General features: G+C 45.6%; 1 protein-coding gene across 1 annotated transcript in view; it reads right to left on the bottom strand.

Annotated features, from left to right (window-relative positions):
• The window catches only part of RIN3 (Ras and Rab interactor 3), a 79,559-nt gene that overhangs the window by 29,937 nt on the left and 31,572 nt on the right, over positions 1-18,050 (bottom strand). Inside the window, exon 6 of the mRNA XM_075426205.1 lies at positions 546-618. Coding sequence (XP_075282320.1) covers positions 546-618 — 73 coding nt within the window. The remainder of the gene's footprint in view (positions 1-545; positions 619-18,050) is intronic.

The raw sequence follows: 18,050 nt of genomic DNA, 5'->3' as shown, positions 1-18,050 counted from the left end.
TTTGGTATTTCTGTGCTGAGCAAACAACCAAGGTCTGTTGTTCATCGCTTTATTTTATTTTTAAATTTTGGCTGAAGAACAGAAATTGTTTCAGGACTACTCTCCTTGATAGATTCTCTGTAGCTGACTCAGTGCTCTGAGTCTCCTGCAGGCAACAGTAACTTAGCAGGCTTGCTAAGTTCCTGCCAGGTGTGTGTGGAAGCTTAAAGCTGCTTTTAATAAGAGATGCTTAATCCAGGAACCTTTTTCCTCCCCACCCTGCTAGTCCTAGTCCTGTGCCTCGGTCCTTTGTGGATGCAGCCCTACTTCCTCAGACAAAGCGTCCAGCTTCAGGGACAGCTGTGATTATGGTGTGCCTGGCTAGAAACTGGGTGATCTGGCCCCATCATAGATGCTAACATCTGAGATGGCTCCTGGCCTGGCAGGTTAGAGAAAACCAGAGGAAACAGCGGCAGCTGTGCTGTGACTGGATACTGGGGAAAGGCAGCCCAGAGGGGAGAGTGAAATGACGTGACCCCTCCATGGAAGCAATGAGTCTGACTCACCTACTGACGCAGTAGAAGGCAACCAGTTTGAAGACATCCTCAAACACAAGGACAGATCCTTCTAGGTACAGGACTGATGAAAAAAAGAAAAAGACAGTCAGCAACTGTTTTCTTTGAGCTGTATGGTAAAAAAAAGCTGGTGGTTTTGGCTCACACATCTTGTATTCTGTGATTGTCCAATATTTGCATGGACTAAGATGAAGAAGTGTAAACAACTGGCTTCAGATGGCCAAACACAATGAGATTCTTCAGGGAAACACTAGAGAAGAAATATCTCAGCGTGGCTTTCTGAATAGTGAGCTCAAGATATCAGTGTTGTGACAGTAACAGAAACAATGGGAAGAAAAAAAACCCCAGGTCTCAGCCAAAGGGTTCGTTACAAGCCCATCTATCTCTAAGGATGTGCATATCCGCAATACATATGGGGCTGACCTTGTGACTCCCCATGCTGGAATCTGGTTTGGTCTGGATGGACAAAGCATTTTGAAGTAAAAAAATAGAAATTACTGTTTCGTTACTCTGTGTGTGGGCTCTGACCTGGGTCACGCAGGCAGTGTGAGCACAACCTATTTGTATCTCCCCTGTCTCCTCCCTCCCATCGTGTTATACAGAGACAGCACTTTCCTTTAAGTGGCAAAATACAATCTACACCACATTGCAGAGTTCTCCAAGATGACCTCCTTTATAACAGCATGCTATGGCATTGCGTAGTCCAAATCTCACATGTTATTATAGAGCTTTTGGCTGCTAAACTAGAAAAAATTCACTGGCCGATGGAGAAAATTTCACTTTAACCCAAGGCAGAGAGAAAGAGCTGGATCTGCGGGAGAGAAGTGTCCATCTTTGCTTCAGATTTATAGTCTGGCAAATTGTCTGTGCCCATATGTAAACACACCATCACAAACAGAGGTTGACAAGTTTAAGGAAATCTGTGGTGGATTCTCAAAAATTCCTGCTTACGGATGGTGGAGAACTGGAGCCCCAGAGCTGCACCGATCCTGCCACAGGAGCGTGCTGGGAGTCCTCGGGGAGCACCACCAGCTCACACCCGCACAGTGGTGCCCGCAGCCACTCTCCATCTGCCTTCGCTCTGTCTCCCCGGCCACAGCACAGAGCTGTGGACATGAAGCTCAGCTAACGTGAATCAGCTTCCTTGCTCTGCCATGATTCACAGCCCTGTGAAACGTCTTTGGCTCCTTGACCTCCCTGCCTGGTATCAGTTCCTTACAAAGCAGGACCCCCAGCACCGGCGGGAGGGAGACACCCGCCCGGCTGTCCTCAACCCCGGCTCCATGCATGGCCTCTTGTTCTCCAGCCAGCAGAGAATCCCACTGGAATGAAATGCTCAAGCTTGTCTCTTGTTCAGCTTCACAGTTCATTCCCCCAACAAAGCGTTTCCTCCTTTTACTTCTCACTTTGTCCTAGCCCAGGCCCTGCAGATTGCTATTTTGGGTTGAAGACACCAAAGTCGGCATTTTTTCAAGGAGGCAAAGTCTGTGTAGTTCTCAGCAGTCATTTCTAACATCAATTTGTGTTGGATCAGCATGAACAGATCAACCTCAATGTGCACACTGATACCAGACTGCAACGTGGCATTTAAAACATAGTTTGGGTAAAACAATCCCTTTCCCTTTTGTCCCACAAGTGGAAAAATCAATGTTCAGCAAGTTTTTTCCTTTTCCTTAGTAAGAATTGTGTTTCAGTCAGGGATTTTCATTAAACATCTACCATGAACAATTCCTATAGTTTGAAATCCATCTGCTTTGCAGCACTGACACAGGAAACAAAAACAAAGACAGACAAACCCCGGTGCTGTTCCAGAGAATGAAACAAAATGCAAGAGACTGAGCTCACTCAAACCTCCAGCAATTAAATAAAGCCCTTTGTGCGGACGATGGTTTTAAAGACTTCTTTTCCGTTAAGAGCCACATGTTCACTTTGGCATCCTGAGTTGCAGGTGTACGTACGAGAGCAGGCTGCACCTGTACATGTTTACAGACACGAGCAGATCACTTGGATTAGGACTAATGATTGTTTCTGTGCCAGGAAGCTCTGCCATTTGGGAGCCTGAATTTTAGACAAAAGAATATTAGTCCCAGATCCTCGGTGTCAGGAGTATCTACATAGAAGTGCCTTGTCACCGTACAGCTACTCCTTCTCCCATATACAGTTAAATAGCATAAAACACGACAAATCACCAGGAATTATATAGCTAAAGCAGTCTAGGTACAAAAGCTGCTGGAGCTTAAGGACAGGAGTTTTCAGCACATGGCAGGCAGAAACTGGACTCTCCCTGCTCTGCTCTAAGAGGTCATAGAACATAACAAAATCAAGTGTACTTGTCAGCAGGCTGGAATTCATCGTACAGAGACCCAAAGCTCTGCTGGGACGTTTTTGGGTGGCCTGAGAACAAGCAGGAACAGAAAAGCAGTGCTTTAGATGGATCATTACTCAAGGTACTAGCACCATCAGGATCAATACTCTGCCCAAAATTTCTTCTGAACAGTGACAGCATCAAGCAGCCTGCGCAGGGCGACCCCGGCCGCTTGGACCCGCCCCCAGCACAGCACCCATGGGGAAAGCCTCGCAGTCTCCTGTGGGGAAGATCTTCCTTGAGAGAAACTGCAACCTTTTTTCTTAACCTGTTTTTATCTGGACACCTGCTGACAGCAAGCAGCATCGCTGACGAGCAGTGCTTCCTGACTGCTTTGCTGTCGGGTGGCAGGTGATGGGTTCCCTACAGGAACATCTCCTGTGGGAATGGCTGTCATTCACTTGTGGAGACCACTCAGTGGGTCCTGCTGCATCTTGCTGATTCTTGGAAAGATGCAGAAAATAGCAAGTTTGTACAGCTAAAAGGGCTCTGCTAGCTGCTGGGGACAATGTATCTTTCCCCCAGTGCCCTTGCTGCCCTCAAGGCACCCTGCTCTGAGAAGACAGTCGGGAAGAGGTCCTTTTCTCTGGCTGTGGACGTGTTGTGGGTAGCTGAGGACATTTCACTGACGCGAGCACTGCTGCTCAGGGAGGGATCGTGATGTTGCCATTTATAGGAACTCATGACTTTTGCAAAAGCTACATGCAGACACTTTTCTGCCAGGCTGCTGTAATCCTGCTGAAAACTGCAGAGACAAAATTCAGCTTTCTTGGGCTCATAACACTACACTCAGGGCATCTGCAGAGCAAGCAAATCTCTGTGTCTCATCAGAACAGTGGCAGGATGTCAAGAATATGATCAAAAGCAACAGTAAAATAGGCTGGATTCTGTGAGCCAAATGTATTGCCACAGTACGTAGAGTTTTACCTGATATGTAGAAGCCCACAGAAAAAAAAGCCACCTTCAGGAAATACAAGGCTAAATGTGTGCATTAATGAGCAATTTTGAGCAGTTTGAAATAAAGATATCAGAATTAATTGAAAAAAAATTTATGGGTGATGGAAGTATTAGTTGCACAAATTAGTGGTTCACTGTTGATCATACTCTGGTTTACGTCCTTTGTGCAAGTCAATAAATGAACAAGATATGGCCAGGTTATGAACTGCTATAAATATTTATGATTGCTCCACCTTTCCCTTTACTACACCAACATGCTCTGAAGAGTGTCAGCTTTGGGCACTGACTGAAATCTGCCTTCATGTTTCCTTTACTCTTTAGATGTCCCCATCATTTCTCCGTCCAGACGGTGATGTTTTTGAGTCATGCTGTCCCTGGGCATTCTGCCTTCCTTTCCTCGCTGATTTTTCCCTGCAGAATTGTGTTTGCTAGTCCTGTTCTGGTCACATGGACAAACCACCCCAATTTCCATCTTCTTACTGCTTACTTAGGCTCACGGGATCCAATTACTTCAGCTTCCTCTTCTCTAATGGCGCTGTTAGTCCTATTCACTGTTTTTGATATCTGTGTAATCCTTCAGAGACATCTGAATTCAGAGATCTTAATTCCTTATTCTGCAGCAGTTGTGTTGACAGAGACTACTGAGAACACAGCCATCCTCATAAGTCCTGATTGGACGTGCTTCAGATGCTCTTATCTTTCCAGATTCTGGCAAAACTGAGAGATCTGCCATCATGGGAGTGATTCCACTTTCCTGTTTCTATTTAAGAGTATAACTCCACCGTCTCCTAACCAGACCTCTCATTGGTGTTCCCCTCCTTTGATAAATCTCTGTCTTGATACCACAGTGGCCACGACCTTGATTGCACTGACTTTTGCCAGCTTTGGTGCTGTTCTGCTACCCTCAGCCCTTTACTCGCTGTGAAGACGGGATCACTCCAAGGCAGAGGTTACCGACTATCCTACTTCCAGATGCCGACGTTCCTAGCTGGTGCACAGGTCAGCAGTTTCCTGACCCTGGGGAATGAGCCCTGAGTATTGTAGAAGAGGACTGCAGGGACTACCATAACTCCAGTGCTGAGCCTGTTGCGTGTGTCACGATACACTGCGCTTGTCGTACCTGCCGTGCTTCACAGAAACGTGTGAGAGTGTGATGTAGTTCCTTCAGGTTATTGCTTCAGTTCCTTGAGCCCGTGCAAATCTCCTTCTAGCCCTTATTCATGCACTAGGCTGGTGGTGGCGTTAAGCAGGAGAGAGGGAGATTTAGATTACATTGGTAGAAGTCCTTAGGGTGTTCACGGTGTCTTTCTGCAACATCTGTGTTTGCTTGAAAGTTGCTAGTATCTGTCCCTGACATTGTTTCTTATATTACTTTTTGATGACCTTCTGGAGGGTGCTGTATGGCCTTCAAGTGCTGTGCTCTTGTAAAACGCTGTCACTGTTTATCTGTTCTCCCTTCTCAGGGCCTTTTTATTTCTTCTGAAATCTGATGCCTCTGCTTTTTCCATCTGATGTCTAAGCTGTAGTTTCCTTTTTGGTTGCACAGTTCTAGACTGTCTTGGACAAGCCAGGTCTGTTTTGTCTTTCTTGTCTTTCCTAATGATTCTTTCATGAAACAGTCAGTTGTTTCTATTTTTTTCCCTCATCAAGGAAGGGCAGAAACTTCTCTGTTTTGGACTTCTGCCAGAGCCTTCTGTTGTGTATCCAACTCATGCTTTCTCACAGGATTTCAGTTTTACTGTTTCCTACAGAGTTTAATCTTTCTGGCCATGATGAAAAAAGTCACCGCTGGTGGCAGTTTCTGGGAAATTGAAACTAATGAATTATGAAGTGATAGAGTTAACGAGCTTGGGTCGTGAGTGTAACAGACATCTGTTTTTAAACTATGTTTTTCACAAAATATAATTGTATTGTGCAGAATGAAATTAATGCTGTTAAAAAAGATGCAAAACACAGGCTTTTGCCCCCTTCTGAGGCTGGGGTTGAGTCGGGGGGACACTCAGCAGGGCTCACTGTTTCCCTGTGCTCCATGTCCATATCCTGGTGCTAAGAAAAAGGACAGTCCTCACACCTAACAGCCACAGGGGTCTTGGCAGGATGCTTGAGCAGAAGCGTGTTACAGGCATTTCGCTGCTCTGCTTCCTCCTTATTGCCATCGGTGTTTCAGCAGGGGTTGAGAGGGCGGCTCTTAAGGGAACTTCAAGCACAGCTAACCCAGCTAAAAGAAAAGTGTCACAGCTCCTCGGTGCTTTCCTTACAGGTATCCATGTGAACACTCCCGGCAGGCCCACAGGCACTGCCAGACATTTCAGGGGTTAAGAGCAGAGCACAGTCTGGCAAATGGCTGTTCCTTTTCAAAGCATTTGCCTTCCTTGTCAGATCCTCACCCTCCATCTCCTTTTCAGGGCTCAGATAAACACCTTAGAGTCGGTGGAAATTCCGTACCTGATCTGCACTGTTTCTTCAGCCAGAGGGGGGAGATCCAGGACTTCTTCCCAGGACCAGATGGCAACATGAGGTTTAGCTGGAACTTTAGACGTAGTCACGCAAGGTCTGTTTTCTTGCTCTCACACAGCAGGGGTGGTGGCCTTTCTAAAATGTTGAGGACTAAGAGGGCTCCCAAGGACACCAAGGGGAGTAGGGTGACACGTTTGATCGGCGTGGTCCATGCTGTAAGCAGTTCAGTACTGTGGGATCATTGCTGGAGAAGTCAAATTTTCACAGGTAATCCAGCATCCCCCCGTACACTACAATGGCAGTACAAGACTTATGCTGCCCAGCACAGAGAATTCAAACTGTCAGGGCTCAGGGCTATGGCTGACAAGACAAACTGAATGCACATACTTGCAAGTTGCTCTCTGAAGGCAAATTTCTTTGGTAAAACTTTGTGAAGTAAAGGAAGCTTTCAGATATATAAAGGATCTCCCCTGAGCCTCATGTAACAGGAAAGGACGCTATGATTTGCAGTTCTGGGGGTTTAGTTCTTAGCAACAATTTCTAGGTCATATAAATAATTGTGAGAAACAGTCCTTATGTGAAAAATATATGTTATCATACAGAAGTGTTTTATTAAGAACTATTTTTTTCCATTTACTTTGGAGAAAAGTTTATTTCTCTGGCTCTGAGATATGTCAGGAAATACCATAGAGCTGAAGCTAATCATATAGAAAAAGGAAGTTTTCTGAGCATTTTATGGGACGCCATCCGGTACCCAGAACCACATTTTGCATGAGAGACTTCCAGGAAGAAAGACCACCCTTTTCAAAGGTGAGTGATGGAAGGAACTAACCCTGTCTGAAATGGCAGAGGTCAATAGGGTGAACACTAAAAGGAAAAAAAGACATTTCTGCTTCCGGGAGCTGAGATCCCACCTAGTTGCCAACCTGGTGGAAGAAGGTCTTCTGATTCCCACTCTTCTGAGTGGGATAGATTCCACTCTTGCTGACTTTGAGGGTCTTACTCAAAGGTGAAATTCTGAGGTCCTTACTGCCCTTATTTTACTTCGAGCAGTATCTTATTTACCTCATTTACAAGCCTAAACTCTTCTTTATTAAGCTTTTTAAGATCTTCAGATAGCAAACACTTTCCAAGGGCAAAAATCATAATTTGTTCCAGTTTAGTCACTGAGACAAGGGCACTGGTATTACGGGTGCCGATTTAGAGTAGCTGTTTTAAAACCAGTAAGCTTTTTGGGTTATGTTCAAGGTACTAAGCAGAGTAGGGTAAGACAATATTATCCTAGAACAGCACGCATAGTCTCTAGCTCTGATTACATACAGATTTTGCACTATGCCTCATGGGAGTGAAAAATAAGGCGAAAAAAAAAAAAAGCCAAAGTGAGGATTAACAAAGCTAATAAGACTCTGAGGGCTTCTTTCCAACAGGCTTTCCCTACAATCCTATCAGTTTAAAGCCTGAAGTAAAAATGAAAACGGTTGCATGGAGAGAGAAGAGGTAACTTGTCAGGTTGAGAGCTTAAAAAAAAAAAAAAGAAAAAAACCCCATTCGCTATAAGCACCCAGAATGTTTCCAAAACAACTGGTAAACCACAGAGAAACCTGGCACTATTATGTCTTCAAAAAGCAGCTGCACAAGTGTCTCATATTTTAAAAGTATTTTACATCTTAAAAGTGGTTTATGCTTTAAAATAAGCAGTGTGTCAAAGCGATGTGGAACTCTGCTCAAACGACTGGGACTTGGTGACAATTTCTGCTTTCCTCGTGCACGCCCGAATTTAGAAGAGAAATGCTGAATTTGCACAACAGGTTATAAAATGTGTCCTCATACCATGCTTTACAATATCTCCCAAGCCCTTGGTCACTGTTGTTGCCAAACTGAGACTCTGGGCTCGTACTTCAGAGTAGTCTCCTGAGTGGGAACTCCTGGACACTAACTCAATTTTCAGGGCTAATAATGATAGGGATATGGAGAACTCCTCCTTGCCAGGTGGACTAACCTTGGGAAGATGTCTAGGCTAGACATCCTGAGGGGACTAGAAATCATTCAGTCTCTATCTCCAGTCAAACCACAGACAGCAGACCAGACAACGATAATGTCTCCTGTGTCCTTGTAACAGCCCAGGCAGAGGTGGCCTTTGGCCTTGCAATGCCCGTGGAGGCAGATGAGATCCAGCAGAAAGCAACAGTGAAGTGGCACGCCTTGAGCTGGAGTCCAGGCCCGGGGCAGAGCTGCCCAGCTCCCCCACGCCATGGGACAAACTCGCTTAGTGGTAGACCCTTCTTGGCAAGAAGCTGCGTAGGTGACAGCAGGCTTTTCTCGCTAATGAACAATATAGTACACACATAAACAGGGGAAATTAGCCCATGCTGAGCCCTGGGTGATGCGGACAGATTGTTATCTGTGTCTCAGCGAGGCTAATTGAAGATAACTAGGGTAGCTCTGCATCTTCAGAGCTGTCGCACAGACACACCATTGGCAGCAACAGGAACCACTTTAAAAGATAACGTTCGTCGGTCTACCCTCCTTAACAGCAAGGTGTCTACCACACTGAACAGGAGAAACAGGATACTAGCCTGCATGCCCAGAGGCCTCCTGATCCGCAATTAAACTGCTTAAAATTTGATGCTTAAGGTTAACTACATATTCAGCTTTACCAGCCTCCCCTACCAAAAATACACAAACTTATATTTCTCAACTGGCCAATCCTTAAAAAAGTAGTCTTGGACAAGTTCTGCTGCTGAAATGTGTGATTTGATTAATTGAGATGGAATTAGGGAAATCAGCCTTTTTTGGCAAGAGAAGGGAAGAGCGATCTTCTCTCCTAAGGGCTTTGATAACTCTGTTGTTGCTTTTTCCAGCGCATTTCTGCTTTTTTCAGGCTAGTCAGGCCCAGAGCTGAAAACACTCTCTTACTTTGCCTCAATCACACACTCCATCACGCAACAATAAAGGAAAACCTTCCTCTGAAGAAAACCAGACAAATTGGCTTCCCTCACAGTACAGCAGCAGAGTTGCCTGTCAGGGTATACAGAAAGCATACAAAAAATGTCTGAGTAGTAGTGTTGGTACCTCAGCGCTGAACAAAGTCAAGTGCTTGGCAGGCAAAGGGCCTCTCTGCAGCCCGGTAAGTAAGTACAGCGCTGGCTGGGAGCTGAGCTTGTTCAGGGCTGGTGGTGTGCAGCTGGTCGAGCCCCTTCAGCAACCTGTGCCTCAGCTCTCAGTTGATAAAATGGGTGCAATGACACAGACTTCCTTGGGAAAACTCAGCCGAACCCAGCTTGGCATGGAGGGGAAGAGGCAGCTCCTCGGCACGCTGCCAGCGATGCTCTGCCTCGAGGAGGCTGCCTGCCATGGGGCAATCTGGACGCAGTTTTGCAGACCTCCTACCCTTCCCAATGGTGCTTGCCCGCTGCCTGCAGCCTCCTCTGCTTGCCCCATGGGGTAGCTCTGGTGGGTGCCTGCCTCCACGGGCAGCCTCCTGTCACCTTCGCTTGGAGCATCTCGGAGGCTCACGCAGTCTCCAGCACTGCAGGGTATGACCCCGTCCGTGGCCACAGCCTGCATGAGGGAGAGGAAGATGGGGACCAGAGGGGCATGAGAGCATGGACACATGCGGCTGGCAGATAAGGGCTGGCGAGACGTGGACAGTGTGTGACAGCAGTGTCAGCACAAAGTTACAGCCTGAGCTCACCTAAAACCTGGCTCCTGCCTCCCCCAGGGATGGTGCTCACACCCTTTTCCATCTACTTTACTTGTGCTCATGAGGCTGCAGGACCTTAACTACTAGTTACTGGGACTACTGATGTATTTGCCTTCTATATGCATATTTTCAATAAAATCATATTCTATAGTAAACCTGAAGTTGAAGATGCTTAATGACCTTTCTGGCTGGTAGACCAGTCTCCAGGGCAGTTCATGAGGTGGCTACCGTGGCAGTCCCTTCTTTGTCTGCTTTATCGCTGAATAGCAGTGTGGGGTATAAAAAAAAATATCTAAATAACTTTATATTTTCATTCTGTAATTTCAGGTTTAGCCTCACGTCTATTCAGAGGAAATCAGAGCTATAAATAGTTCTACCCTGCTTTTCATGCCTTAGTTTACAGTATGAAGAATTCTTCTTTCCGGCGTTGCAAGCTGCAGGGTTTCCACTCAAGGAGGCCAACTGTTTTGGTTAAAGTGACCATTTAAAAAAGAACTATGGTACCATTACACTGATAACAGAAGTAACTGAATGTACTTTCTGATAAGCCCTTCTGCCTGCCCTCTGATGAGCCAGAGGTTGTCTCCAGAGGTTTGACTTGGGAAGGACAGGATGTACAGTTACTCCTCGATTGGCCTGCTCCAACTGAAAAGTCCCTTTACCCCCTGTGCAAAACCAGCCCAGAAGCCTTGCAGTGCTACTAACTCCACATGATGGAGTCTGTCTCACCCTGCAGCAAGCTTACCTCTGCAATAGGCCAAAGGGCATAGAAGTGCATCGACAGGGCATTACTGGGCCTTTTCAAGCACACTGAGATACCTCCTATGAGTCAAGTCAACTGGAAATGCCCACTAAGTAGACTGAGCACATTGTCTCCTTTCCCCCGTACACAAAGTATCTACCAAAGGAAGGAAGTTTTGTGGAAGATCACAGGTGAGACACTAACCTAGGAAATATTTGTGTTTTATTTATCCTTTTTCACCACCATCCCTCTGTAAATCTTAGCGATATTTCTCCCAGAGCCTGGGTCTTAGAGAACGGCAACTGCCTTTGCTGCTTTTCTGAGACATCCCTTCTAAGAACTGCTGCCTGCCCCGAGCTTGCCCACAGCCTGACTCAGCCTCACCAGCAGGTTCCCTTTCATGGGATCACTCGGGTGGGCCCCCGGAGGTCTCTAGCCCAAACCTCTGCTCAAAGCAGGGTCAGCCATGAGGTCAAACCAAGTTGCTCAAGGCTTCATCCAGCCCTGGCTTGGAAACCTCCCGTGAAAATCTGCAAGTGCTACCCAAATAAATGGCTTCGTCTTAGAAGTCAGTGTCATGAATACCAGCACACACTTCACCTCATTCACTTTAGCTATGAAGTGAAAGATCCCGTGTTTGTGACCTCAGTCGTTACCACAGTTTTCCACCTTTTCCATCTCCATTCCAGTTTGGAAGTGGTCCAAAATAAATGCAATTTAAACTAATTTTAAAAAATGGGAGATTATCTTCCTGTAGGTTGTTGTCTTATGTCTTCTGAGTCTTTAAGAAATTTTAAGGTTACATCTTCAGGTTTTTCTCTGCAATTGTGAAGGTTTTTTCTCTTTTGGGGTGGGGGGTGGGGGGGTGGGGTGGAATTCTGTCTCTCTACTTCCTGATTCCAGCAGGCAGGGCGTTAGCAAAAAGACTTGCAAAAGTAAGGAGGTTACTGCAAGAGCTGCCAACACTTCCACAAAAATATTCATAACACAAAGATCATCTGCACAACTGGTTACTCTCATTAAAGAAGCTAAACAGTGAGTAGGCTGCCATGACAGAGCTATCCTCTCATTTTTTCCCCATGACCTCCTTCGTGCAGTACTTCAGTGCAGTTCATGTGGGAAAATATGGCCTGATTATGCTGTACCATGTTAGCAACAAGGACTTTGATCTCTGCATTTGTTAATCCAGCCTCAGCAACGTGTATTAGAAGAAATGTTAACAAAATAAAACAGGGAAATCTGCCATAAGGGATCATATCCGGCCATAGTGGCCAGGATGCCAGCAGAGTGCACTACACAAGTCCATTATCAGCAGCTGAAGGTGCTTGAGCCAACAAAGAGCATCTACTGAGTAGTTCCTCGTCAATCTGCCCCCTCTTCCCTGCCTCATGCTCACTTGGTGAGTGCCCTCACACAGCACTTGGACTCGATGACCCAAGCAGGGCACAGGCAGGGACTTATATCGCTTTCATCTGAGCTCTGCCACCATGCCAGCCATGCTAACAGCCCTCCCCTTGGGCTGGGTGGGCTGTAAGGACCAAGGCTTTCGGCATCTTTGTTTTGAACTTAGCCTGCAAAAATGAACAAAGTCCATCCTGATGTTACTCTAATGCCCCTCTGTAAACATGCTGCTGCATGATTACTGAAATCTTAGCCCTTAAATAATCTCTAACCTTTTCCAATTGATTTCACCCTTCCTAAAATCCAGTGTGCAAAGGAACATTTTGCTTCTCTGAATTTCTGTTTTGACTCCCCAGCAAGGCCCGCCTTCCTGGTGTCTCTAGACCTGGTGTACCTCTTCTTTCTGTCCTGATAGACAGAGCTCAGTGGGTGGTGGAGGTACAAAACGGTCAGGTCCTCATGAACTTTCATGGCAAAAAGCTTTCCTTTGGTAAAAGCAGCTAGAGAATTAACCAGGCAGGTGAAGTCCTGCTGTGATTTTCTCCTAAATCCCTGCTGTCTGTCTCAAGCATTTCATACCAGGCTCCAGCCTGCATTTCCTGAGCAAGGTCTAACTTTAAGAAAGACCAAATAAGGTGACCAGGGCAGGACACTGGATTTCTTTATCAACATACTTCTCGCTGCCAGACTTGCAACTTTGCAGCAATACTCAGTGATTGCTTTTAAACTGCTTTTGAGTGCAGTAATTGCCTGTATCTTTTCTGCCAAGGTGGATTGTGGGTCCTTACCACAAGCCCATATCATATAGCCTGAAGTACAGCTGCTGTCCATAAACCAGAAATTGAGTATAATCTACCGTGTCCAATGGCACCATGTCTCGTCTTTCAAAGGTGGTATTAATCATGATCTGGACATTTTTGTATTACCTGGAAATAATTTATTTTGGCTTTTCTGTTTGATTGTGTTAAGGTTATTTCAAGACCTCCGTTATGCTCCAGCTTGTCAGTGTTTGTCTCCAGAGAAGCCAGGAGAGTCAGAGCAGGCAGAGTTTCAATTTGAATTCCAGAATTTTCCTGTAATAAACAAAATAACCACACTACAGACAAGGCTTCAATACAAACCCCTCCTTCAGCTGTGTACCCATTGATTCTGGGGCTCAACTCGGCCTTGGCCCAGCGCTTTGGAAGAGATGCTTCTGAACACCTGGTGGTAGATTGTCCCACGCGGATATGGTTCAAATCAGGAACAGGGACAGCAATTCCACGACATGGGCTCATGTGAACAGCCTCAGGAAAGTACACCTCCAAGAGAGCAAAGCCAGCTGCCGTGATGGGAAGGCAGGCGCAGGATCACAAAAGCGGGCATCCGTGGCAGGGTCAGGCCAGCCTCAAATCCCTTAGGACATGAGCCTGAGGAGTTCAGTACTGACTGAATCAATTCCACAGTTATTTCTAGAAAAATTTCTAATAGTATGAATAACATCTTCTTCTTTATTCTGTGCAATTGTAGATGCTTCTCCTGTTTAGTGTCATTTTGCCTATTTGGAAAGGAATTGCATCCTCTTTTTTTTGGTACAGAAGAGTTTGGAAAACAATTAGTACACATTGCGCACCAAAGCATATGTGCGTGACTCCTGAGAAGTATATGGTCAACTCATGTGTTTCATGAAATCAAACTATTTTCAGCTATAATTCACAAGATTTCCCAGAAAAATAGAAGCATTACAATCAGTATATGGTGCTAGAGCATTCTTCTATTAAAGGACTTTACCCCTGTGGGATGTGTCTTCATAACTCTGTGTGAAAGTAAAAGCTGCTGTCACTATCTGCACCAAGTGGTCTACCATACTCAGATGCTTCTTTCAAGCTCTCAGTACATGTTACTTCAAACATCCACATTTACTTCAAACATCTGATTCTTCTCTTTTTAATAAATACTGCTGCAACGTCACTGATGCCAGTGGAATGATTTCTGACTGTATACAACATAAAGGAGAAGGAGAATCGGGACCTGAGGTTATGACCGGTTTGCTGAGAAGAGCCAAGGGTAGGAGTCAGTTGAGGAAATGGTGCTCAGTTCTTGAGGTATGTGAGGCTAAGGCTCCATTTTGGGATGAAGCAGAAGTATGGGACAACTCTCAGAACTGAAAGCACACAAAGTAGTCAAGATTTTAGCAGAGTTTGAGAGGTACCTCCCAACACTGCATCTCTAAATGGAAGAAATCTTGTAACAAGCCTTCTCTCTAGGAGATTTCCACTGTTCTGAATAAGACATAAGGGATTCTTCAGGATGAGAAGCAAAACCACAGAGATCCAAGGCTTTGCAAGTTGCCAGATTTCTCAACTTTCTGATGAACCACGTGGTATCTGCTGTAGGGTCTCTGCCATACCTGCTGCTGCAACCAGGTTTTAGCCTTCCTGTCTCTGAAGGAATTACAACCAAAGATGAAGAACCAGAAGAAAATTTCTTAAATCCAGTCTCTTCATTTGTGTGAACAATAAAATGTTTCATGATTCTAAGGGCTACTTCACAGAACAGGTGAAAATTCCCCATGAAAAAAGTGGAAAGAGGTTTTGTTTCTTGACCCTCTTACCTCATGGGTTCTTTGGGGATTTCCATTTAAAAAAAAAAATCACAATTAAACCTGGTCTTCCCCTCTGAAAATTATACTTCCCTAAATATTTCATCAAACATCAACAAAGCAGAGCTGATGTGGGGAAAAGAAAGAGAAAAACAACGATCCACCATTATTTGGCAGTGCAGTTCTAGGAAGCTTCTGGTTTTGTACTTCACTGAATGGCCATCTATACATGGATCTCGGGGGGTGGACAGCAACCTCCATACCATCATTATGATACTGGGGAAAACCTCTTCAGATACTATCTGAAAAGTAGGATGGGACGAGAATGGCTTTTTACAAACAGCTGAGAAGTAAAACTTGCTGTTTAGAGCTGCATATGGTAAAAGTAAGGACATCACTGTGGAGATGGCACAGAGCCATAATGTCACCTCTCAGGGTAGTGCATCCTACTCTGTGTCGCTTGTGAAGCTGAGGTTGCACTGAGTCTCATGAGAATGACAAGAAGCAGCTGGCAAGTTGCTCCAGAATAGGAAGCTGGGACAGGCTGCAACTTGAATTTTAACTGGAAGGGAGGATCTCCGTAAAATCTGAACTACATACATCAAGGCAAATTCAGCTTTCAGTTTACATCTGAATGCATCAAGTCTGTAGAGTCTAACGAGCTGATCCGAGGCAACAGGGAGAAGAACTTGTTCCCACTTCTTCAAACCCTTTAGGAGGAGTCAGCTCTCAGAAAGCGACAAACAGCTCTCCGTGGAGCAGATTACACAGATCACTGCTTATGTGCCAACTGAGAAAGGGAATACTAGGAGCAGGCCAGCAAAACTGAAGCTGCTTGTCCCCAGTACAGCCAGGAAAGGGGATTCCCAAATGGCAGGGGAGTCACAGCTGCTCCTTTGGAAGGGCACAGAGCGGCACCACCTCTGCTCTGCTTCACGCAGACTCAGAGAGCAGGTAGCTATCAGGAGGACTCACCTCCCGGTTTACGATGTTTGGTGGCAAGCTGAAGCCTCCTCTTAGCAAGCATAGAACTGAAGAGGGATTTTCTGAAGTTAAGGACTAGATGCCTGAAAAAACCCTGCCAGTCTGCAGCAGTCGTGAGGCTATGCAGCTGGCGTGCTGCACACGCTCTCAGGAAGCACATCACCAAACTTCCAACCGACTTGCATTCCACAGCAGGATAACGTCTCTGGTCTGCAGTTACTCACCGAGGGCACTCAGAGGTCTCCTACCCTGACGCTTACAGAATAGCAGGGAAGAGTGAAGGGCACTTCATTAAGCTAGGGCAAGCCAGACGTACCAGCGTACTTAGGAAGCTCAGATTCTAGTCTTAATTCTTTTAAAGCATTCAGACATCATATAATTTTAATTCCTAAAAAAGTTTAGAAAGAGGTTGGCGTAAAACAGAGACAATAAATCAGAGCTAATGTACTCGGCTGCACTAAGACGCAGAAGATTTACCATCTCTGCTTGTGCCAGATATAGTCCTTTGGCTTTACTAACAGGAATTACTTCGATTCCTTCTAAAGTGAAAAGCCAGGCTACTCACCCTCGATGAGAAAGGAAGTAAAAGCATGACCGTTTCCTTGCCTAGTGTGTTCCTGTCAAAATGGTGCGGGATGGAGAACTGAGAGGCTTTCTACAGCTCAATGCTGACAGAACTCAGGCTAAAAATAATGTGAATATCCACCATAGGAATGCACCAGCCTCTTGGCCGCAGGGATTGCTGCACATGTGATGGCAATTCTCCTGCTTTTTGAACGAGAGCTGATTTTTAATTATCCTCCTCCACTTACTTTGCAACTTGCATGAAAGTGATGGAAACTGATTTAATTCTTGTTCCTACCAGCAAGCTGTGTCTCTGAACACATCCTTTGCATTCAGTGAGTGATAAATTAGAAACAGCAAGCAAGTAAGTTTGAAAAACGTGGCACAAAAGTCTTTCTAACTAGGCTAGCTCACAGTGAAATTTTTGTATTATATTTTACTTTGCCTGTCCTCAGAGAAATCAGATTTTATGTCACAGGACACAAGTCACGAAGTAACATTGCTATAAATGACATTTTTAGGATGGCAGGATTCCATTTTTTAACTTTTATCCAGAGGATAACTTGAATCATCAAAAACCAATTCCCCAACATGCAAAATGCAAGCCTAGGTCAACTTCAAATAACTAAAGAAAAAAGCTCCCCCACCCTGCAGCTAGCCCTTGCCCTTGTGTTCCTAATCTGGACACCCGAGCTGTGGCAAAAGGTTTGCTACTCCAGCCGTTATGCACGAGCACTGAGCACGTGTGGCATCTCCACAACCGTGTGCTCCAAGGTGCGCAGAGACGAGAGAGAAATCTCTCCCGTGGAAACAGGCAGCCAGGCCGGCAGCTGCACTGTGCGTGGGAGCAACGCGGCAGCAGCCTGCGGTCTGCGCTGGAGGTTGCAGCGGGTTAAGAGGCTCACTTGCCCCTCTGGCTTTAAAGTCTGTTTACAATGCAGAGGTATGTGATACATACATAGGAGAAGGAAAAAAATTCATTTGAGCAGGTGTCAAGGGGGAAGAAATAAGCTGCGACACTAATCAGCGGAAACAAGCATTTTAGCAGAGAGTAAAACACATACCCCGGGGAGCTGGCTTTGGGGCAGAGCTCAGTGACAGAGGACTTGGGTGTGTTCACATAAATAAATAGTGGGAAGTTATTCTGATGAACTCTTTCAAATGTGTGTTTCCATGACTATCCTAAAATTCCCATGCTTACAAATATTTCTTCGAAAGTGGAAATCACATGCCTTACACATCCGTTTACACCAAGGGCTGCATCAGGTGTGGCTGACTGTGAGCTGGGTTCATTTTTGCTTGCTCACGGCAGGCTTGACTGTCTGATCAGGGAGACGGCACCGGGACCACCAGCCCCGAGACCCAGCTGCTTCCCAGAAACAGTGAGGCACTGAAAACAGTCAGTTTACCAGTAACCGGTTGTTCAGCATGACTGTACGAGGTGCATGAAAAGGGAATGCAGCAGATGTCAGATGCGTGGTGGGCCACAAATTCAGTGGCAGAAGTAGAGGCAGTCAGTGAATTAACGGGCTTAGTCTGTCAGTGCCTTGCGCTTTGCTCAGGACTTCCACCTGGTGACAGGCAGCTCCTCTCGCTTGATCAGTGGGCTCACCTGCTCGTCTGGAGGTGCTTTATTTTCCTGTTGTGGGTCTGTAAATGGTAACACAAGGTGCAGAACCACAGGGGAGTTGAGGTAAAGCAGCTGCAGGAAATATTAAATGAACTACACTGTGAAAGCAAGA

The sequence above is a fragment of the Opisthocomus hoazin genome, chromosome 7, assembly GCF_030867145.1.
Source record: "Opisthocomus hoazin isolate bOpiHoa1 chromosome 7, bOpiHoa1.hap1, whole genome shotgun sequence".
Lineage (NCBI taxonomy): Eukaryota > Metazoa > Chordata > Aves > Opisthocomiformes > Opisthocomidae > Opisthocomus > Opisthocomus hoazin.
Note: the sequence above shows the minus strand (reverse complement) of the source record. Positions and strands in the feature narration are given on the sequence as shown.